General features: G+C 42.2%; 1 protein-coding gene across 15 annotated transcripts in view; it reads left to right on the top strand.

Annotated features, from left to right (window-relative positions):
• Positions 1 to 24,294, top strand: part of CHRDL1 (chordin like 1) — a 124,441-nt gene that overhangs the window by 65,081 nt on the left and 35,066 nt on the right. For 8 of the 15 annotated variants that reach the window (XM_005673818.4, XM_085006799.1, XM_085006798.1 and 5 more), the window contains exons 5-6: positions 9,216 to 9,361; positions 10,795 to 10,888. In XM_005673818.4, the coding sequence (XP_005673875.1) occupies positions 9,216 to 9,361; positions 10,795 to 10,888 (240 nt within the window). The remainder of the gene's footprint in view (positions 1 to 9,215; positions 9,362 to 10,794; positions 10,889 to 24,294) is intronic. The other 7 variants (XM_085006803.1, XM_005673817.4, XM_085006802.1 and 4 more) reach the window with 1 other exon arrangement.

Here is a 24,294-nt window from a genome sequence, read left to right as displayed (position 1 = left end):
TGCAATGAAATAACTTTTAGATTTTTCCTACATGTGCAAGTATATCTATAGCATGAATTCTTAAAAGTAAGATTTCTGGGTCAAAAATACATGTATTTTAAAATTGATAGACATTGCTAACTTGCCCTCCATAGTGTTTCTATCTGTTTTCCACAGCCTTGCTGAGAGAGTTTATTAATCAAAGGTTTGGATTTTTTCAAATGTGATAAGAAAAATGGTATCTTAGTATAATTTTTAAAAAAATTTTATGGCTACACCTGTGGCATATGGAAGCTCTCAGGCCAGGGCCTGAATCAGGCAATGCCAGATCCTTCATCTCACGGCACCAGGCTGGGGCTCAAACCCATGCTTCCACGGCAACCCGACCTGCTGCAGTTGGATTCTTAACTCACTTCGCCATGGCGAGAACTCCTTGGTGTAAATTTTTTTTAATTGAGGTGTAATTGACATATTTTATTGTTTCAGGTGTACAATATAATAATTAAATATTTGTGTATATTGCAAAATGATCAGCTCAACGAGTCTAGTTAACATATGCCCCATATATATTTACAAAACCTTTTCCTTGTGATGAGGACTTTTAAGATTTAATCTTTTAGCCACTTTAGAATATGCAAAACGGTATTATTAACTAAAGTCACCATGATGTGTACTCCATCCCCATGACTTATTTATTTCATAAGTCCTTTGGGCCTCCTTTAAGCATTTCACATCCCCCTGCCTCTGGCAACTGCCAATCTGTTCTCTGTATTTAGGAGCTTTTTTTTTTTTTTTTTTTAGATTCTATATATAAACAAGATCATATGGCATTTGTCTTTCTAGTCTGACATATTTCACTTAGCATGATGTCCTCGAGGTACATCCATGTTGTTTCAAATGGCAAGATTTCATTCTTTTTTTACGGCTGAGTAGTATTCTAGTGTGTGTGTGTGTGTGTGTGTGTGTGTGTACACACATCACATCTTTATCCATTCATCCATCAATGGACACAGGTTGTTTCCATATCTTGGCAATTGTAAATAGCACTGCAGTGAACATGGGGGGAAGTTCATGTATTTTTCTGAATTCGTTTTTTCATTTTCTTCAGATACATATACAAAAGTGGGATTGCTAGATCATCTGGTAGTTCTATTTTTAATTTTTTGAGGAACTGTCACACTGTTTTTAAAATTTTTTTTATCAGAGCATAGTTGATTTACGGTACTGTGTTAATTTCTGCTATACAGCATAGTGATCCAGTCATACATACATATATATTCTTTTTCTCATATTATCTTCCATCATGTTCTATCCCAAGAGATTGGATATAGTTCCCTGTAAGCCAGACTAATGGACATAAAGAGCACACTGTTTTTCATAGTAGTTAGTGTGGTCTTTATTTACATTTCTCTTATGAATAAGGTTGAGCATATTTTCTTATCTCTCAGAGCCATTTGTAGTTGTCTTCCTGTCAACTCTCTACAGTCTTTGCCCATTTTTTACTGTTAGGTTATCAGTATTTTTCTTATCAATTTCTAGGAGCTCTTTATATATTACAGACAGGATTTTAATTTTAAAAAATCAACTCTCTGAAGAGGTTCTATGCCAGTGGTTTTAGTGTCTATTAGCCCCAAAGCTCTTTGCTAGATTGAAATCATAAAAATCATAAAACACATACACCAGTAAAATTGGAGCTGCTCTTTTGAAGTGGAAATGAGGAAGGGAGTTCCTTCCTTAGGCCTCCCTGGCACCTCTGAGAAATCTCAAGGCAGCGCAGAACACAGTTTGAAAATGACTGCCCTACCTGGCTGGTTGACCGGTGACTTCAGTTTCTAATAACACTTTCAGCTTGGAATAGTTTCTAGTGTCTAATCTGGGTCCTTCATAATGAGGTTGATACTCCTTCACACTTGACATAGTTTGGCAATTTGTGAAAATATGACCTTTCTTCCATTCTCAACCTCTACGTGTTATTTCAATATGTTACCATTTCATACCTTTTGGTGCCAGCCCCTCCAATGAGAGCAGCCATCTCCTTGAAGTCCAGGACATGTCTTCTTTACCTTTGTAGTTCTAACGTACCATAGTACCAGCTATTGTCACGGTATAGTCAACGACAGTATATGACGGTATAGTGCGCGGTGTAGTCAAAGACCTTCATAAGTGTTGAATGAATAAGAACACAAGAGGGAGACGGCGCCTTAGCTGTCTTTATCCCCACAGCTCCAACTATACACAAAAGCACAAGGGGAACACCTTTTAATTAATTGTCCGGTCATTCATGGAGACAAGGAAAATCCTTTCATGTTCTTCATGTGGATAGCTTTCTCCTATCTGCCTTTCTTCTAGATCAACACCATTTACCATCTCTTTTGAACTTTGTTACGTACCAGATACTTTGGGGCTGTGTAAAAGAAATGATCTCTAAACCCCAGAGCCAGGTAAGGTAGATGGCCTGCTCATTTTGAAGATGAGGACACTGAGGTGCCGAGGGATTAAGTATTTCTCCAAAGACCCCAAGGCAAAGACATGCCAAAGCTGGGCCTTGCACCTAATGTTTGCAGACCCTAGTGACCAGGCCCAATTCTTTTCAATTGGATCACTGAGATACAGAGCTGAATCTAGCATCCAATACCTACAAATAGCATCCAATACAGTGCTTCTGTTTCCAACCCTTGTGCTGGTCTTTCCTTGTGTTTCTGGACAATTGTTCACCCAGTTGTTTTGATGGGCATGTGTGTGTGTGTGTGCGTGTGTGTGTGTCTGTCTGTCTGTCTGTATGTCTGTCTGTCTCAAGGGAATTAAAAGGAACCTAACATCTTCTTTTAAGCTTTTTACCTTAACCTCCATATCCGGCCTCCACCACCACTTCCAAAATGGCCCAGGGATGTGCTGGGACCATATCACTAGAATGAGAGAACAGGATCAGAAACATGAGCATCAGGCTCAACCATCAAATATAAAGTTGGAACCTGAGTAACAGTAACAATGGCAAAAGATGGGAGGGCTCGGGGTCGAGGAGATTATCAGCCAAGCCTTGGAGCTCTGGAGAGGTTTGTGTTTATCTCATAGCCACTGGGGCTGATTTGTCTCCTGACTTACCAGTGGCCTTTCTGACTAGCCAAGAGCTGGTCTGCTAAGGAAATAGAAATTTGAGGGTAGGGAGAATGGAGAAGAGAGCCACCAGCATGAGGACGTTGGCTTCCGGAGGGTGGGAAGAGGGCTAGTGCCATGAGGGGAGGCAATGGTGTACCAGAGACAGTGGGAAAGGACCACTGACTTCTTGGTAAAATTTTCCAGTTGCTCTGAAGAGGGGAAAAAAAAAACCCTATCACAGTTATTCACACTAAGATGTTACGGACAATGTGTATCCTCTCAGAGAAGTTTCAGGATCATAAAATCTGATTGTCCAAAGGCAACCACTTAACCCAAAGGAATGGACTTCTAATGATGGCATTTCAGTCAGCAGTGAGAGAAAAAAAGACAGTAAGTGACATTCAGGATCAGGGGGTGTTTTCTGTGCATCCCAGAAATCATAGCTCTGCTTACATGTAAGATCACCCCTTGCCAAGGCCGAAGGACCACTTCCTTTTTGCAGCACAGCTGTGTCAGTGACTTAATGCTGATCTGCTCATCCGACAGTGCCCGTCCTCCCTGCTTCCTCAGAGCACCGTGTGGGATTTGACTGGAAATGGGTGGTGGTGGAGGCTAGAAACCCTGTCGCCTGGTCACTTCTGTTGTAGCAGTCCCGAGGGGCCCTGAAGCCAGCCTTGCTTCAGTCTGATTTTCTGCCAGTTTCGGCCAGGAATACGGAAAGTGTTCCAAGGATAGTTGGTTAGAAGCCCAGCCACTTTGGAAAATCAGAGAAGGGAGGGCACAGAGTCCAAGGTGGCTTTCCTTGCCTTTGCGGTTCCTTGCATGCTCTGTTGGCTCTCCAAAGATGCCAGGAGAGATTTGAGTTCCATACCCATTCTTGGAAAAGTCGAGGCCCAGAGAGGTAAAGGGACTCATGCAAGGTTATGAGAGGTGAATCTCCCAGCTGGGATTGTGACTCAGTGATTCCAGCCCCCTCCGTTTTTTTTAAAAAAAAATTTTCTTTAGTAAAAATTGTATATATTTAAGGTAGACAACAAGCTGATTTAATATACATAGACATACTGAAATGATTACTACAGTTAACCTAATTAAAATCATCTCCGTATATAGTTACCGTTTATTTTATAGTGAAAGCACTAGAAATCCACTCTCTTAGTAAATTTACAGTATGCAATACAGTATTATTAACTATAGCCATCATGCTGTACTTTAGACCTTTTGACTTATTCATCCTACATAACGGCAACTTTGTCCCCTAAACCTCCCCATTTCTCACACCTCCCTGCTCTTGGTAACCACCTAGACCTGCTGCTACATGTGCGACTTTTTTAGATTTCACATATATGTGCGATTATGCAGTTTTTTTCTTTCTGTACCTGGCTTATTTCAGTTAGCATAATGTTCTTCAGGTTCAACCATGTTATTGCAAATGGCAAAATCTCTTTTTTAAGGCTGAATAGTATTCCACTGTGTGTGTGTATAATGTGTGTGGGTGTTTATGAGTGTGTGTGTTTATCACAATTCCTTTATCTGTTCATCCAAGGATATGGATGTGAGATATGGGATGGTCACTTAGGTTGACTCTCTGTCTTGGCTCTTGTGAATAATTGTGCAAAAAACATGGGATGCAATAAACACAGAAACACAGATATCTCTTCCAGGGATTTTACTTCCTTTCTGCCCTCCAATTTTAACACCCACTGTGCGAAAAGATCACAGACCTCAAGGCAGGAAAACTATATTTCTGAGTTGGCTCTTCTATTAATAGCTGTGTGACATGGATCAAATCTTCTGAGGTAGCAGTAGTCTCATTTTCATAATTCTCTCCCCTACCGCATTAGGGATATCAGAAGAATGAACTAATAATAAATGGAAAGATGTTAAGATAAGTTTATTGTGTAAAACTAGCATTAAGCATGACCATAGTTGGCTGCCTTTTCTTTGATTTTTCTGTTTTGTCTTCCTCTTTCTTTCCTCCTCATCTCCTGTTGAGTAGATAGACTACAACTCCAGGTTACTCTGAAGACTATTACAGGAAAGGCTCTCAAGGGTCAAGGTCCACTGGTAAGCCTCACCCTGCAGTTGCCTCACCATTGATCTCTCAGTAGAAGACATAATTCAAAACTGAGTCCACATTTTTTTGTCTTTTTAGGACTACACATGTGGCATATGGAGGTTCCCAGGCTAAGGGTCAAATCAGAGCCGTACCTGCTGGCCTACACCACAGCCACAGCAACGCAGGATCTAAGTCATGTCTGTGACCTGCACCACAGCTCATGGCAACGCCGGATCCTTAACCCACTGAGTGAGGCCAGGGATCGACCCCGCATCCTCATGGATACTGGTCAGGCTCATTACTGCTGAGCCACCACAAGAACTTCCAGTCCGCATTTTTTTGAAGCAAAAAAAATCCCAAATGTTTTTTTTTTTTTCTTTCAGTGTTCCAAAGAATCGCCAGCTCCTGTAAAAGTCATGGCAAATAGTATTTTGTAGGCCATCCTAGTTTTCCTTTACCACAGAATGCTGAGATTTGGTGTAATTAGGGTCCAGGGGACAAAGGGTCCTGCTCCTGTACTTTCTCCACTGGGTTTTTCACTCCTGTGAAACCCAGCTGCAGATGTCTGGTTGTGAGTACTTGCGGGCAGAAGCAGGGACTCAGCCTAGGCCAGAGGGCCAATTAGTATGAGTGAAAATCTCTCTAGGAGCTAAGCCTTTTTCTTTCTTTTTTTTTTTTTTTTTTTTTTTTTTTTTGTCTTTTTGCTATTTCTTGGGCCGCTCCCAAGGCATATGGAGGTTCCCAGGCTAGGGGTCCAATCGGAGCTGTAGCTACTGGCCTACGCCAGAGCCACAGCAACGTGGGATCCGAGCCGCGTCTGCAACCTACACCACAACTCACGGCAACGCCGGATCATTAACCCACTGAGCAAGGGCAGGGACCGAACCCGCAACCTCATGGTTCCTAGTCGGATTCGTTAACCACTGCGCCATGACGGGAACTCCGCCTTTTTCTTTTTAAGGCGAAATTAAGGTACTTACTCTGTATCCTGCAAGAGGTCATTAATAAGTACTTAACACCCAAGGAGTGATTTACTCAGAAATTGAAACTAGATCAACTTACCTAGCAAAGTATAGAGTTATGTTAGTTACCCAAATCACTGAAGCCAAAGAAAATGCAGTGTCAGTGTTCTGGGTATTTTAGGCCATTCTTACAAGGACAACACAGCCTTCACGTTCTGTTGGTTGTAGTTTTAAATTAAATGACCTGGAGTTCCCACCGTGGCTCAGTGGAGACAAATCTGACTAGTATCCATGAGGACGTGGGTTCGATCCCTGGCCTCACTCAGTGGGTTAAGGATCTGGCATTGCTGTGAGCTGTGGTGTCGATTGCAGAAGTGGCTCGGATCTGGCACTGCTGTGGCTCTGGCGTAGGCCGGTGGCTACATCTTTGATTGGACCCCTAGCCTGGGAACCTCCGTATGCCGTGGGTGCGGTCCTAAAAAGACAAAAAATAAAATAAAATAAAAATTTAAAAAAATTAAATTAAATGGTCCTTTCCCTGTGACAGGGTTGAAGTGATTGGCTCCCTGGGAGGGAAGATTCTTGAATCGGGCAGACATCAGCTCACATCCTGGTGCTACCATTACCAAGTTGTGTGACTTTAGGAGAGTCAGTTAATTTCTTAAGCCTTAGTGTCCTCAGCAGCAAAATGGGCCTAACCTTAATATCTACACCAGAATGTTATTAGTAAGAGCCAATGAAATAATGTACTGAAAGGACTCACCATTGTGTCTAGCGTATTATGTAGGGCTCGATAAATGGTAAGTACTCTTTGATGATGATGACGATGGACGTTATTATGATTAGCCTTTATCATTTTCACCTACATCCTGAGAACAATTTCATTCTGTTTTTTTAAACCATTGTATTCAGGTATGATTTACCCACTATAAAATGGACTCATTTTCCTTATAGTTTTGCGTGATGGGGAAAAAAAAGGATGGCTTCTTTTTAAATTTTGTAAAATTGAAGTATAGGTGATTTACAAGATTGTGTTATTTTCAGGTATACGGCAAAGTGGTTCAGTTATATATATATATATATTTTCAGGTTATTTTCCACTATAGGTTGTTACAAGATATTGAACATAGTTCCTTGTATTATACAGTAAATCCTTATTGCGTATCTGTTTTGTGTGTAGTAGTTTGTGTGTGTAAATCTTGCGCTCTTAATTTATCCCTCCCCTCTCTCCCTTTTCTCTTTGGTAACCATAAGTTTGTTTTCTATGTCCATGGGTCTGTTTATATTTTGTAAATAATTCATTTGTATCATAATTTAGCTTCCACATATAAATGATATCTCATGATATTTGTCTTTGTCTGCCTTACTTCACTGAGTATGATAGTTTCTAGGTGCATCCATGGAGCTGCAAACGGCAATGTTTTGTTCTTTTTAATGGCTGAGTAATATTCTGTTGTGTATATACACCACATCTCCTTAAGCCAGTCATCTTTTGATGGGCACTTGGGATGTTTCCATGTCGTGGCTGTTGTAAATAGTGCTGCTATGAACATAGGGGTGCATGTATCTTTTCAAATTAGAGTTTCCATCTTTTTCACATATATGGTCGGGAGTGGGATTGCTGGATCATGTGGTAGCTCTGTTTTCAGGTTTTAAAGGAACCTCCATACTGTTTTCCATAGTGGCTGTACCAATTTATATTCCCACCAACAGAGGGATCCCAGGATGGTCCAAATCTTTAAGCACCTCCCACCCATGAAGCACACAACTCCCCTAATTTCTCTTCTTCTGCTGCCTTGCAGCAGGTGCTTTCCAAGCTATGCTTGTATCTGTTGTTAATTTGTACACTGATGATTAATCTGGGCTCTTGCTCATTGATATTTGGTGGGTATATGTCTGTACATAGCATGCACTTTAAGGCAGCCCAGTGAAAAGACTTCTTGAGACCACTCAGAATCAACTCACCAAGTGCCTTGACTATTTGCTGCATGGCAACCCTGTCCTAGACTCCACAGGGAAAGATACATGTAAGGCAGAGTCTCAGTCTTCGAAAAAAACAGTACACACGAATGCATGGGTTGATAGAAAGAAGATGGAATTTAGAGGCAGGGGACCAGATTTCCCCCTTTTCATCACTCACTACCTCCTTTGTGACTTCAAATAAGTCATTCTATCTCAGAGACTTGTCACCCTCAATGAAAAATGAAGATAAAGTGAGTTCCCTGGTTGTCTAGTGGTTAGGACTCGGCACCTTCACCGCTGCAGCCTGGGTTGCAGCTGGTCTGGAAACAGATCTCCTATCAAGCCACTGCATGCTGTGGCGAGAAAAAAGAAAGAAACAAAAGAAAAATGAAGATAAGAATCTGCCTTACTTGCTTCGCAGCATTGTTACGAGGCTCCATTGTAATAATGTATGTGAAAACTCTTTGTAAATTGTTGGCTCAGTGGCTATAATTCACAAATATGAGTTACAGTAGTATTCCAGGGCCAAATTGCGTGCTTCAGACATCGGACACTTTGAGAGGTGCAGATCATAGGCTGGAGCTGTTAGGGATTGCTTTACGGAGGAAAGGATACTTTTGCTGAGCCTTCAAAATCAGACGGGACTTCAATAGGTAGAAAAGAGTGGGAAGGTGGGGGCAATCTTGGTGGAGGGATTAAAAATAAGCAAAGACTTCGGAGGCTGGAACAAGCATACAAACATACAAGTGATATAAAACGTGAGAGGAAGTGAAGTTACCAGGGTAGTTGTAATAGGTGGTTCCTCATCTGAAAGGACTCCCTCCTTCCAGGCAAGCTAATTCTTTATTCATCTAAGCTTGTTAGCTTTACCAAGGCGGGGGCCTTGTCATTCTTCACTGATCTCTCTGTAGTGCCTATCACACACCTAGTACATAGTAGTAGGTGCTCAATGAATGCCCAACAAGGGAAGGAATGGATGGATGGCCACGTCAGTTGTTATTCCTGTCTGGCTGCTTTAACATTATCTAAGCCATCAGCTACTGAATTAGGGACTATTTTTACCTCCCTCTATGTGGTACAGCCCCATCTGCTGTTGGGATTTATGAAATTCTTTGCAATGATGCCAATACTCCGTGTGATTTTTCTCCACCCTGTCCCAGAAGACTCCTTACCCCCAGCGAACAATAAAGTGACCAGCAAGTCATGCGAGTACAATGGGACCACTTACCAACACGGTGAGCTGTTCATGGCTGAAGGGCTTTTTCAGAACCGGCAACCCAACCAGTGCACCCAGTGCAGCTGTTCGGTAAGACCATGTATCTTAATGCCCTTGCTATCCCTTGCCCAAATAAGAGCGCTTCCATACTTGCATCTTTTGTTTGAACCCACCCTGGGGGGGGGGGGCTTGATTGGAAGATGAATTGCATCTCAATCATAAGCCTCCCTGATCTTTATCCACCCTGAACAACTCTGTTGAAGAGGTCGGACCCCATTATATCCTGGTCTTCAAACTTTTGGACTGCTTAAAAAGACCAAGATGAGCTGATGGTCTTGATCTGTGCTCCTTTTCACAATAACCGACACCACCCAAAGCCTTCGTCTGAAGAACTCAATCATTTGAAGCCTTGGAAATGTGATGAATAGAAAAGCCACTGGCACCGTCAAGGGTCACTCAGTCCAATTCACAAGAAAACGGGGTGTCTCTTGGTTCCTATTTCTGAAATAGTCTACCAACCGGTTCATTCTTGGTGCCCTGCACTGAAAACACTCTTGACAAATGCTTGAGCATGATGATTCCTGTGACATTATGTGCCGAGAATTGAATACTTCATGAAGAAGGTCTAACCGTGCAGTCCAGAGACTCTCATAGATAGAACCAGAACGTGGAGTAAAATGGCTGTTTAAGCGGACGTATGAGGGGGCAAAGTTAGATGTAGAAACAGTGTTTGTGCCTAGAAAGAGTATTAAAGCCAGTATTAACTGGATTAAAAAAATCTCTTTGCTTAGGGATTTTTAGTAAAAATACAGACTTTCAGTAGTTTGGGAGGATTTGGTTGTAGCCATGCTTTCCTAATGGCCTTTCAGGAACCGTTCGAGCCCCCAAACCATATGCTTCTAAGAACTAAGAGCCAGGTTTAAGGAATAATGTTTGGAGCACAGAATTAATTTTCAAGAATGAACATCGTGCAAGGGCAAACACAGCCAACACATAAATTTGACCCTCTGCCTTGCCGGGTGCTGGACTGAGCTGTCCATTCAGAGCATCTTGTATAGTTTGGTATCACGCCAAAGAGCTCGTCTGCTGGGTTTGGAAGGGAGACGCTAGTGAGTGTTACAGAAGGCACCTGTTGTGCAAATCTGCATTCCCCTCAAATCCCCAATATCCTGTTCAGGCATGATGGGGACCTAGGTGTAGAATGGACAGAGACGAGAGGGCCAAGACCGTAGTTGGTGGTGTGGAGGCTCATGGCAGCCTTCACATCGACTACTTGGCTGCATCTTAGACCAGGATACATGACAAGGATGGTCAGCTCTTCTGTGACTTAGTCTCTGGCATGGAGAAATAGTAAATAGAAAAAAATACTGCATCATAAAATTTAGGAATTACTTAGAACAGACTATGGAAGGGCAGCTGGAAAGGATGTATCGTGTTTGAGCCCCTACTCATCCCAGATGCTGAGCTAAAGCCTTTACAAGTACTCCAGCGCCTTCTGACCTTAGTTGTCTTCTCCTTGGCAGGAGGGAAATGTGTACTGTGGTCTCAAGACTTGCCCCAAGTTGACCTGCGCGTTCCCAGTCTCTGTTCCGGATTCCTGCTGCCGGGTGTGCAGAGGTAGGTATCCTGTATCCCAAGACCCCAGGTGCCGCCATCCAGACTAGCAGGATTTAGAAGGGAAAAATACCTGTCCAGTGTCCTAGGAAAGAGCATTTTCTCTGGTAGCCTTAGTTTTTAAGGGTGCTTTGGATCACACAAGAAAAAATAAAAGCTGCGTTTTTAAGGGCCACTGCCTGAAGGAAACTGCACTGGAGTGCAACAGGGAAAGCAGGGTGAGAGCCCTCTAATGTGAAAATGACTGACTTTATCTCTCCTTCCTTAATCCCTTCTAGCTTGGCCCCTACATTATGGTATCATAAAACACAGGGCATTTCCATACACAGCCTTACATGGAAGGATGGGCCTCGCAAAGCATTGCTGTGGCCATTTTGAAGGCTGTGCAGGGCAAATGTAGGTGTATTTTTAAACTCCCACAGTAAAATGGTGACAAACACAATAAAAGCAACATGGAACGCCGCATCTTCTCAAATTATATCCCAAATGGAATTGTCACCTTCTCAAGCCAGTTTTTTCTTCTTCGGGTTCCATTTCTTTGATAATGCACCAATTTTTTTTTTTTACTCTAGTTTCCCCAAGATCAAACATCATCGCCCCTCATTTCTCTCTCTCTCTCTCTCTCTTTTTTTTTTTTTTTTTTGTCTTTTTGCTATTTCTTGGGCCGCTCCTGCGGCATATGGAGGTTCCCAGGCTAGGGGTCCAATCGGAGCTGTAGCCACCGGCCTACACCAGAGCCACAGCAACGCGGGATCCGAGCCACGTCTGCAACCTACACCACAGCTCACGGCAACGCCGGATCGTTAACCCACTGAGCAAGGGCAGGGACCGAACCCACAACCTCATGGTTCCTAGTCGGATTCGTTAACCACTGCGCCACGACGGGAACTCCCCTCATTTCTCTTTTATTGCCTCTTTTCACATTCCCCAAATCTGTCAGCAGTCCTCTGTATTCCTCCCTTTTTCCACTTTCCCTCTGGCAGTATCCTACTTTTGTCTTCTTTCCTTCCATCCAGTTGACATGCTTATTCAATGTCTACTCTATGCTTGGCACTGTACTACAAGCTGGATATGTATCGCTAAATACAGTAGACATAACAGGGCACTGCTATGTGAGCTTCAAAAAGCATCAGTAAATATAGCAGACATACAGGGCATCTTTATGTGAACTTCAAAAAGGGTCCCCTTACTTAAGATACTTGACTGCCATTCACCAGAAAATCCTTGTGAAGATACCTCCTTAGCTGAGGCACCCTTGTGCAGGACACAACCTATACAACCATACATGGCCTACATAGCAGCCAAGATATGTTCTTTGCTCTTGTGGAACTCACATTTTACCAGAGAAACCCATAATGACCAAAACAAGCAAACAAATATCTAAATATAAACACATAAGTACCATGAAGAAAATAAAGGACAGAGCTGGAAAATAAGAGGTGAAGGTGTTTAGGTTGAGGGGTTAGAAATCCCTCTCTGAGATGACATTTAAGCTCAGACTTGGGAGTTCCTTGGTGGCCCAGCACTAGCAGGTTAAGGATACAGCCTTGTCACTCTGTAGTGTGGGTTCGATCCCTGGCCCAGGAACTTCTGCCCGCCATTGGCATAGCCAAAAAAATAAAGAAAAGTAAGCTCATACTTGAAAGATGAAAAGGAGTCATCCATGCAAGTGTCCTGAGGGGAGAGCATTCTAGGCAGAAAGAAAAGAAATTCAAAGGACCAGACAGGGATGAGCTTAGAGCATTCAAGGAGCCTAGGGACCAGTGTGGCAGGAATATAGAGATTGTGGTCATAACTGGCATGAGATAAGACTGGAGAGGTGAACGAGAGCCAGACCACTCAGGACCTTTAAGGTCATGGGAAAGACTTTGGACTTCTGGGGCTTTTTTATTATTTATTTATTTATTCATTTATTTATTTATTTATTTATTTTTATTTTTATTTTTTCCATTATAGCTGATTTACAGTGTTCTGTCAATTTTCTACTGTACTGCAAGGTGACTCAGTCACACATACATGTATACATTATTTCTCTCACATTATCATGCTCCATCACAAGTGACTACATAAAGTTCCCAGTGTTACGCAGCAGGATCCCATTGCTTATCCATTCCGAAGGCAATAGTTTGCATCTATTAACCCCAAATTCCCAGTCCCTCCCACTCCCTCTCCCTCCCCCTTGGCAACCACAAGTCTGTTCTCCATGTCCATGAGTTTCTTTTCTGTGGAAAGGTTCATTTGTGCCACATATTAGATCCCAGATGTAAGTGATATCATATGGTATTTGTCTTTCTCTTTCTGACTTACTTCACTTAGTATGAGAGTCTCTAGTTGCATCCATGTTGCTGCAAATGGCATTATTTTGTTCTTTTTTATGGCTGAGTAGTATTCCATTGTGTATATATACCACATCTTTTTATGGGGCTTTTTTAGTTTAGTTTAGTTTTGTTTTATGGCTCCATGGAAGTTCCCAGGCCAAGGATTGAATCCGAGCCACAACTGCGACCTCTGCTGCAGCTCCAGCTATGCTGGATCCTTTAACGCAGTGCATGGGGCTGAGGATAGAACCCTCACTCTCGCAGTGATCCAAGCCACTGCAGTCAATTCTCGCCCACTGTATCACAGCCAGAACTCCTGGACTTCTGGTTTTATGGGCATCAGGATGCCATCGCAGGGCTGTGCACAGGGGCATGACATGATCCAGTTGATGTCTCACTGGTTCTTGTGTTCAGACTAGATTGGAGGGAGGAAATATGAGAGACAAGAGGAGAGACCAGGAAGCTGAGTGTAGCAATCTCTCTAGTATGAGAAGGCTGGTCCCTGGTCTGAAGACACAGTGCAGAGTAGTGGTTCAGACTAGAGGCCCCTGGAGCCAGGCTGCCTCTATTCTAATCCCAGCACTGCGGCTTGCTAGCACGGGTGCTCATGAGCCAGAATGTACTCAGGTGTCTAACAATCTTTACAGTGAGGACAATGTTAGCACCTACCTTCAAATGGTTATGAGGTTTAAAAGAGATAATGCGGGAAAAGGACCTAGGACACTGTCTTGCATGGAGTGCAATAATGAAAACTGGACAAATTTGAAATACATCAGGCCCTCCGTATCTGCAAGTGATTTTGTTTGGGGAAAAACATGTGAAATCTAAACTGAAGAACAATTAGTAAAAGAGAAGAAATGGCAAAAGGACATATTATTTCATCAATAGCGGAAATGTAGTGCGAAGGACAGAGGCTCTGAAGCCAGAAGGACCTAGATTTGATCTGGCAGAGCTACCGCTGACTCGTGATGTTACCTTGGGCAAGTGATTTAACTATTCAGGACTTTGGTTCTCAGCTGCGAAAATAGTAATTATGATATCTGCAACCGATAGAAAGGTTGTAAAAATTAACCGAGGTGACATGGAAAGCTAGGAGAAAGTCTAGCACAGTTATTGCTTAATAAGTGATAATTATTATATTTACATAATAATTACTGCATTTATTATGATGAGGTTAAGTAGAATTGTACCTTGGCTATCTCCCATAGTCTTGCCTTTTAATTTACTTAATCCCCACATACAGAGCTATATTTCCAGTCCTTCCTGTGCCAACAGATCCTGGGACTAACCATCTTCTCAACGGTTCTCTTGTCACGATTTAAATTTCTTTCCTTTTTGTTATGTCCTCAGACACAACAGACAAAAGCTAGTTATTCCTGATCAGTTATTGTCTCTTCACATACTTGACAATTCAGTAAGTTCTTTCTTTGCCATCTCTTCTCCAGCCTAAAATAAACACCCCTCTTTCATCTTTCTCTCTAAAGACTAAATCCTACACTTTCATAAAATTGATGCTTTTTTCCCCCTCTGCCTTTAATTTCTTTACATCTTTCCGTTGTATATAATGTGATTGCATCTCCTTTGAAGTTCTAATTCGTGAAGCCCCCGGTTCTTTTTTTCTGTTGAAATGATGTTTTTCTAAAGGTATACCTTGTATAAGTGTATCACTCATAGAGCAGGGAACCCAGCCACACTTCTCCCCTATGCTGGCCACCCTAATTGCAAGCAAAATACTGCTGAAGAAATAACCTTTTGAGCGCTGAACTTGCAAGCCTCAAAATAAAGGGCCCCATTGAACCAGGCTCTCTGCACTGTCACTGAACACTAATGTGTGCCTTTCTTTTCTTCCTGGGTCAGATGGAAATCTTAGCCATGGACTGAATCTCAGCCCCAGCCTCAGTCATTTAGACGTGTCTTTGAGGCTAGGACAGTCAGGGGAGTGTTGGCAGGGTGTGTGTCATTGCTGGCACTTCGGCAAACCTCATCTGGACTGGAAGCACCGCACAAACAGCTACTGGAACCTGAAGGGAAACTTTATCAGAAGAAAAAAAAAATCTCTTCAGAGATTGTACTCTGGCCACATTCCGGGCGGGCAGGCGTCAACCCCAAACCCAGTCCCGGCTTCCCTCCACCGTTTATCATTTCTGCTTCCTGTCTTCTGCTTATCTTGCCAAAGTAAAGGGGAAGGCTATGTTCTTGGAGTCTAGACAAGAGAGACAAATCTGGGGCAAGCTACTGGCTGTATCGAGAGCCAAGCGTGCGCTTGGTAGACCGTGTACACATGTAGCACTTACCCTGTGCCAAACAGTCGTCTAAGCCCTCGTATGTGTAGTAGCTCATTTGATCCTCACAACAAAGTAGGAACTATAATTATCCCCATTTTACAGATGAGTCAATGGAGACCGAGAACTCATTTTCCAAGGATACATGGTAGTAAGTGGCAGAGTTAGAATTTAACATCATTGGCCTGGCTCTAGAGTTCCAAGTTGTTCCGCTCTTTGGTGGGAGCCATCCAGAGGAGTGTGACAAGGGCCTGTCCTAAGGCAGGGGAGTAAAGGGAACACGAGGACAATGCGTGGCACATTGACATAGGCAGCCAATCCCGAGAGCATTCCCCCACTGCCCATCCTTCTCCATCAAAGCCTCAACCTGCCCACTCCCAACCACAGGGGCACACCTTCTCTCCGTCTAAGCTTAGAAAGGCCCGAGTGTAAATATCTGCCTTCTTTCATTCAGCAAACATTTGTTGAGCAATCACTAAGTACCTTGGCTACTGTAAATAATGCTGCAGTGAACAAAGGAGTGCATGTATCTTTTCTAATTAGTGTTTTTGTTTTTCTTCTAATAAATACCCAGAAGTGGAATTGCAGGATTATGTGGTAGTTCTGTTTTTAATTTTTTGAGGAACCTCCATAATGTTTTCCATAGTGCCTGCACCAATTTATGTTCCCACCAACAGTGCACAAGCATTCCCTTTTCTCCATATCCTTGCCACCACATGCTATTTCTTACCTTCTTGATAATAGTAGCCATTCTGACGGCTGTGAGGTAATATCTCATTGTGGTTTGATTTGCATTTCCCTGGTGATTAGTGATGTTGAGCATCTTTTCATGTGCCTGTTGGCTATCTGTATGTTTTCCTTGGAAAAATGTCTACTCAAGTCCCTTGCTCATTTCTTAGAACGTTTTTTTCTGGGAGTTCCTGTCGTGGCTCAGTGGTTAACAAATCCAACTAGGAATCATGAGGTTGCAGGTTCAATCCCTGTCCTCGCTCCATGGGTTAAGGATCTGGCGTCGCCATGAGCTGTGGTGTAGGTGGCAGACTCGGCTTGGATCCCGCGTTGCTGTGGCTGTGGCGTAGGCTGGTGGCTACAGCTCTGATTAGACCCCTAGCCTGGGAACCTCCATATGCCATGGGAGTGGCCCTAGAAAAGGCAAAAAGACACACACACACACACACACATACACAAAAGATCGTTTTTCTCTTTTTATGGCTGTACCTGCGACATATGGAAGTCCCCGGGCCAGGGGTCAAATCAGAGCTGCAGCTGCCGACCTATGCCACAGCCACAGCAATGCTGGATCCTTAACCTACTGTGCGAGGACAGGGATCAATCCTGAATCCTCATGGATACTAGTCATATTCTTAACCCACTGAGCCACAATAGGAACTCCCTGTTGCACTTTGTTTTATAGTTTTTCACAGATAATTATGTTTTTTACAAATTGAAATTGTGTTTTAAAATCTCTATTTCATTTATTTCCATTTTGATCTTTCTTAGTTCCTTCTAATAACCCTGGATTTTGTTCTTCTTTTTCTAGTTCTTTTAGGTGTAAGGTTAAATTGTTTATTTGAGAACTTTCTTGTTTCTTGGGGGTGGGCATGTAAACTATTAGAGTTGCTTTTGAAGCATCTCATAAGTTGTGTTGTCAATTTCATTTATCTCAAGGTATTTTAAAATTTCCTCTTTGATTTCTTTGTTGAACCATTGGTTGTTTTGTAGCATGTTGTGCAGCCTCCACATGTTTGTGTTTTTTCCCCATTTTTCTTCTTCTGATTGATTTCTAGTTTCATGCTGCTTGGTCAGAAAAGATGATTGTTATGATTTCAATCTTCTTAAATTTATTGACTTGCTTTGTGGCCTAGCATGTGATTGCTCTTGGAGAATGTTCCATGCTCATTTGGAAATAATGTGTTTTCTGCTGATTTGGTATAAAATATTCTGGATATATCTATTCAGTCCATCTGGACTAAAGTGTCATTTAAGACCAATGTTTCATTATTGATTTTCTGCCTGGATGATCTATCCATTGATGTAAGGTAAGTGTCGACGTCCTTTACTGTTACTGTATTACCGTCAATTTCTCCCTTTTATGTCTGTTAATATTTGCTTTATATGTTCACATGCTTTTATGTTGGGAGCATAAATACATGTGAATGTTATATCCACTTGTTGAACCCCTTTATCATATGTAACGCCTTCTTTGTCATTTCTTACAGTGGCTGATCCTTTGTACTATTTATTTGCCTTTACTAGTGACTTTTTTTTTTCTCTTATATATTTTCTGATTTCTAGTCATGGCCTTTTCTTTTCCACTTAAAGAAGACTCTTTAACATTTCTTGAAAGTCCAGTTTAGTGATGATAAATTCTTAGTTTTTGCTTGTCTGGGAAACACTTGATCTCTCCTTCAATTCTGAATAATAACCTTGTCTGCCAGACTATTCTTGGTTATAAATTTTTTCCTTTCAGCACTTTAAATATATCTTGTCACTTGCTTCTGGCTTGCAAAGTTTGCTAAAAATTCAGCTGATAGCCTTCCCTTGTATGTGATTAGTTGTTTTTCTTTTGCTACCTTTAAAATTCTCTCTTTAACTTTTTTCTTTCTTTTTTTTTAAATGGCCACATCCATGGCATGTGGAAGTTCCCAGACCAGGAATCAAATCCAAGCTGCAGCTGTGACCTGTGTCACAGTTGCAGCAATGCCAGATCCTTAACCCACTGGACCACAGCAAGAACTCCCAACTTTTTCCATTTTAATTATGATATGTCTTGGTGTGACTTTCTTTGGTTGGAACTCTTTGTGATTCCTGTGCCTGGATGTCTGTTTTCTTCCCCAGGTTAGGGAAATTTTATATCTTCAAAGATCTTTGAAGCCATTATATTTTCAAATAAGTTTTCTTCCTCTTTCTCATTCTCTTCTCCTTCTGGGGTCCCTTTAATGAAAACTTTAGCATGCTTAATGTTGTACCAAAGGTACCTTAAACTACCATTATTTTTAAAAATTCTTTTTTCATTTTCTGTTCTGCTAGGTTGATTTCCACTGCTCTTTCTTCCAGGTCACTGATCTTTCTGTGTTATCTAATTTACCATTGATTTCCTCTAGTGTATTTTTCATTCCAATTGTTGTATTTTTGAGTTCTCATTGGTTTTTTTTTTAACATTTTCTAACTCTTTGTTGAAGGTCTCACTGTGTCCATCCATTCTTCCAAATTCAGTGGGCATCTTTATGATTATTACCTTGAACTTTTATCAGGTAGCTTGCTTAGATCTATTTTATTTATTTACTTTTTCTGAGTTTTCATCTTGTTCTTTCATTTAAAACATACGTGTTTGTCTCCTCATTTTGCCTAATTCTCTGTGTTTATTTCTATGTGTTAGGTAGGCTCTTTATGTCTCTTGATCTTGGAGAAGTGGCCTTATACAAAAGATGTCCTGTGGGGTCCAGCAGCATGCTCCTCTGTGGTCACCAGAGCCAGGTGGTCTGGGGTGTCCCCTCTGTGGGCTGTATGTACCCTTCTATTGTGGCAAGGCTGACTGCTGCTGGCGCAATGGTAGGCATGGCTGGCCCCCAGCCTGGATGACTGTGAAACCTGGTAATATTCAGTGCTACAAGTTCACTGGTGGGTAGAGCAGATCCTAGGCATGGCTGGTTGTATGACATGGTGGCTCACAACTGCTATGTGTGTACTTGTGGTTAGGCAGTCCCTAGCACTAATTGGCTAGAGGGAGGATTCCAGAATGGTGTCTGCCAGCACCAGTGTCAACAGTAGAATGAGCTTACAAAAATTGCTAACATCAGCATCTGTGTCCCCAGGGAATTCCCAGTTGCCTTCTCCTCTCTGGGAGGTTCTCCAAGATCAGCAAGTTGGTCTGGGTCAGATGCCTTTCAGATTGCTGCCTCTGTGCTGGTACTTGGAGTGAATGAGTTTTTGCATGTACGCTTTAAGAGTGGAGTCTCAGTTACCTATAGCCCTCCTCTCCTGAATATAAGCCCCACTGGTTTTCAAAGGCAGATATTTTCGGGGGCTTTTCTTCCTGGTGCAGGACTCCTGGGCTGGGGAATCCAGTGTGGGGCTCAGACGCCTCACTCCTTGGGAAAGACCTTCATGGTTATATCCATCCCACTTATGGGTCACCTTGCTGGGAATGTGGGTCCTGACTAGATAGCATCTCCACCCCTCTTTCCTGTCTTATCGTGGTGCCTTCTTTATATATTTAATTGTGGAAAATATTTTCTGCTAGTCTTTGGGTCACTCTCAGCGATGGTTACTCTGTAAGTAGTTGTAATTTTGGTATGCCCTTGGGAGGTGAGTTCAGGATCTTCCTATGTTGCCGTCTTGATCCTACCTTCTGTTGTATGCCTGTTATGTCTTAAGCTTGAAATAGCTTCTTACCTCTCTTTTACCAACTAGGCTCCTACACATCTTTTAAGACCCCAGCTAAAGTTGCACCTCTTTGAAATAGCCTTATCTGATCAGTCCAGTCCTCACTGGCCTCCTTCTTTGACCACTTTCAGGGCTAGATCTGGTTGTAGAATACAGCATTTAAAAGTATTTTCTTGGCACTCCTATTGTGGCTTGACAGCTTAAGAACCTGACATAGTATCTGTGAGGATGTGGATTCAATCCCTGGCCTCGCTTAGTGGCTTAAGGATCCAGCATTGCCACAAGCTGTGGCATAGGTTGCCAGATGTGGCTTGGATCTGGTGTTGCCATGGCTGTGGTGTAAGCCACAGCAGCTGCTCCGATTTGACCCCTAGCCCAGGAACTTCTATATGCCACGGATGGGGCCATAAATTTTAAATATGTCTGTGTATTTTCTTGTTGTTTCATTGTCTTATGGGTCTTGGCTCCTCAACTGGGAAACTGTATAAGGAAAGGACCATCTTCTTCTCTTTCCCATAGCATAGTATTAAGCATTCAGCCTGTGATGGATTTGTTAACAGGAAAGAGAGCCACAGTTATGAGAAGCTTTCAACAAGCACTCCAAGTGCAGTCCTGGCTAAGGAGGCAGGAGAGATGACTGACCTCACAATTTACTCAACCCACGCTCATTTATCCAACACCTCTCCCATGAGATTAGGATGAAAATCGAATCTTTGTTATGAAATTGAGATATTCTTGCTAACTCCTTCAAGGTAACTGAAATTGGGAGCAAGTGTTTAAAAGCAATTTGTCAGTGTTCAAGTGGTAAAACTGCCATTTTACCTAATACTCTCGATTTCTGTCTCCAAAAGTCAGCAAAATTAGACCTCAGATGCCAACTTGGCTGGAACCCAGAGATTTTGAGGAAAGCGATATGTGAGATATTTTATTGTTTTAACATCAGAAAATTTTTACCAAAGTTTTCAAAATCAAAGGAAATGAGAAAAAATAACTCCAGATATAGATCCTCACATCCCAGTCTAGAGCTGTTATTGTTTTTGCCCACATTTTCTGCAGAAACATTACCATATCCTGGTCATAAAGATAAGAAGGAAGCATTGCTAATGAGAATCACTACTTTAAAAATGAAAACTAACTCAATAATCTTTGCGTTTGCATGTTCTCACCTAGAAATAAAAATGTATCAAAACACTCTGATCTTTTCACAGCTGTAGAAGAATCTAACCACCACTAGTAATTCCTTTTCAAAAAGTGAATCAGGGAGTTCCCGTCGTGGCTCAGTGGTTAACGAATCCGACTAGGAACCATGAGGTTGCGGGTTCCATCCCTGGCCTTGCTCCGTGGGTTAGGGATCTGGCGTTGCCATGAGCTGCGGTGTAGGCTGCAGACGCGGCTCGGATCCCGAGTTGCTGTGGCTCTGGCGTAGGCCGGCGGCTACAGCTCCGATTCGACCCCTAGCCCAGGAACCTCCATATGCCACGGGAGTGGCCCAAGAAATAGCAAAAAGACAAAAAAAAAAAAAAAAAAAGACAAAAAAAAGTGAATCATTCATGTTCATGAACATGGGATCATCTTAGGGATTTTCTGTCCTTGTCTACCTCGCCTCTTCTTTTTCTTTTTCTTTTTTCTTTTCTTTTCTTTCTTTCTTTCTTTTTTTTTTTTTTCCTTTTTGGCCACCCCAAGGCATATGGAGTTCCTGGAGTGAAGATCAGTTCCAAGCCACAGTTGCAACCTAAGCTGCAGCTGTGGCAATGCTGGATCCTTAACCCACTGTGCTGGGCTGGGGATCAAACCTGCGTCCCAGCACTCCCAAGATGCCACTGATCCCACTGCGCCACAGCAGGATGGCCTACCTCTCCTCCTCCTAATCCCAACTGGAAGCTTTCTTCTTCCATGGAAACTTTCAGGTTGTTCTTGTTCTCTTACCATCCCTTGTGCTTAGAATTCATCTCCATGTGCTTGCTGACTGTCCCACAACTTCCACTCCTCTGAGGTTATCAAGTTCCATCTTGGCATGTCTTTTATGTCTAGAATGTTTCTTCTTAGACAGAAAGCTCTTCAGACAGTAGATGGCACAGCATTGACTTTCATACTGAGTTTAACAAATTAATAGTGATGATTCCTAATTGGCCATCTGGGATATCCTGTCAAGGTCAATAATGCCCCATCCTGCTGCTGGGTTGGAGGGCTTTTCATGTGTATATGAGTCTGGTTCTATAATAAAAATAAGAAATTCCCAGTGAAGCATTTCATAGCAATTATTTCTTCACGGGTGGTTAAAGCTACTCTTCTTTCAACCTTATCCTTCTAACTGCTTCAAGGGATGCCCTGACTCCCCAGAAACACACCACTGCCTATGTCCATTACTCTCATTAGAACAGTCTTCATGAGCTTAGACCTCAACATTTATGGAATTAATCTGATTTGTTGACTGACAGTATAAAGAGAGGGAAAAGAAACATGAGAAAGAGGAGCGAAGTCAGGCAGAGAAATCATATTTGCATATTACCTATACTATAGCTAAGAACTCACAAAGTCCAGGTGTCCATAGCCCAGGCCAAGTGGACAGTTGATACAATTGTTCAGTTGGTTTAAGCAAATTGCTGGGATGACAACATCCACTTTCCCCTTGGCTTTGGCCATTAAAACAAGAGCCACATCCCTTCCTCCCACCAAGGAGTCCAGTTCTCTTTGGACAGGGCTAGGAAGCCCAAGTGGTATTCATGGACAGAAAAAGGACCTTAAACTGACTGCTTTTTTTTTAGATTTATTTTTAGTTTTTTAATTTTTAATTTTTTAATTATAGTTGATTTATAATGTTATGTTGATTTCTGCTGTACAGCAGAGTGACCCAGTTAGTTATACACGTGTATATGTATACATTTTTTTCTCACCTTATCCTCCATCATGTTCCATCACAAGTGACTGGATCCTACACAGCAGGATCTCAGTGCTTATCCACTCCAAATGCAGTAGTTTGCATCCACTAACCCCAAATTCCTAGTCCATCCTACTCCCTTTCCCTCCCCACAGCAAAAACAAGTTTGTCCTCCATGTCCATGATCTGTTTTTGTTTTGTAGATAGATCATTTGTGCCATATTTTAGATTCCATATATAAGTAATATCACATGGTGGCTGTCTTTCTCTTTCTGCCTTACTTCACTCAGTATTAGAGTCTCTATTTCTATCCATGTTTCTACAAATGGCATTAGTTTGTCCTTTTTATGGCTGAGTAGTATTCCATTGTGTATATGTACCTCATCTTCTTAATTCAATCAACTGCTGATGGACATTTGGGTTGTCACCATGTCTTGGCTATTGTGAATAGTGCTGCAGTGAGCATAGGGGTGCATGTATCTCTTTCAAGGCAAGTTTTTTTCCGGATATATGCCCAGGAGTGGGATTGCTGGGTCACAAGGTAGCTCTATATTTCGTGTTCTGGGGTACTTCCATACTGTTTTCCATAGTGGTTGTACCAATTGACATTCCCACCAACAGTGAAGGAAGGTTCCCTGACTGCTTTTATTTAGGTACTTGGATTTTCGCCACTCTACTTTATGACTGTGTAAATTGCACTGTCTCCCAAAGAAGCAGATATCTGACCTCCCAATGTCACTTTAAGCCAAGAGAGAAAAAGAGGTTTAATTAAAAGGTAAACTCCTTTTCTAAATAAAGATGAAAACAAGGAAAGGGCTAGCATAATGATGAGAGAATCTAACCATTAGTTTAGAAGGAATGAGCTGAAGGAATCTCTGCAACCATTTTTATTTTTAAAATTTTTGGTGTCTCCAGGACCCTGGCGAAATTTCTAAAAAGCGAAATTATTCGTTTTCTACGTGTGGGCATGTTTTTTTTTCCTTTCTGCTAAGCTTCATTTATTGTTTATTTAATCCAGGCTTTTTCCTTTGTTAAATGCATAGCACACTTATGAGGGTCCCTGAGATTGGGTTTTCCTCATATATGAGCTATTCTTGAGAAGAGGGTGGAAGAAATGGAGGGAAAGGATGGGAAGAAGAAGGAGGGGGAAATAATAGCTAACAAATATATAACACAGTGTGCCAGGCACTGTTCTAAGCCCTTTGCAAATACGAATTCATTTTATCCTCACACCCTACTGGGTAGGTATTATTTTCTCCCTTTTAGCAAGAAGGAAACTGAGACACAGAGAGGTCCATTCACTTGTCCAAAGTCACACAGGTAAGAAGGGGCAGGATTTGGACCCAAGCAGTCTGGCTCCAGGCTGTTTTCTTAGCCATCGTTGCTGCCTCTCAGCTTAGGGATGTGAAGCAACTTCGGGGAGGGACTCAGGCTTGCAACTCTGAAGCTACTGGGAGAAGCAGACTTTTTGAAGCCTCTCCCAGGGACCAGATATGGTAACACTTGCAGCAGATCCATTGAGACTACTCTGGGGTGCAAAGACCC

This window comes from Sus scrofa, chromosome X (genome assembly GCF_054392235.1).
Source record: "Sus scrofa isolate SSC_HxYL_T2T_F1_AM1 chromosome X, Sscrofa_HxYL_maternal_Yorkshire_Landrace_v2.0, whole genome shotgun sequence".
Classification (NCBI taxonomy): domain Eukaryota; kingdom Metazoa; phylum Chordata; class Mammalia; order Artiodactyla; family Suidae; genus Sus; species Sus scrofa.
Note: the sequence above shows the minus strand (reverse complement) of the source record. Positions and strands in the feature narration are given on the sequence as shown.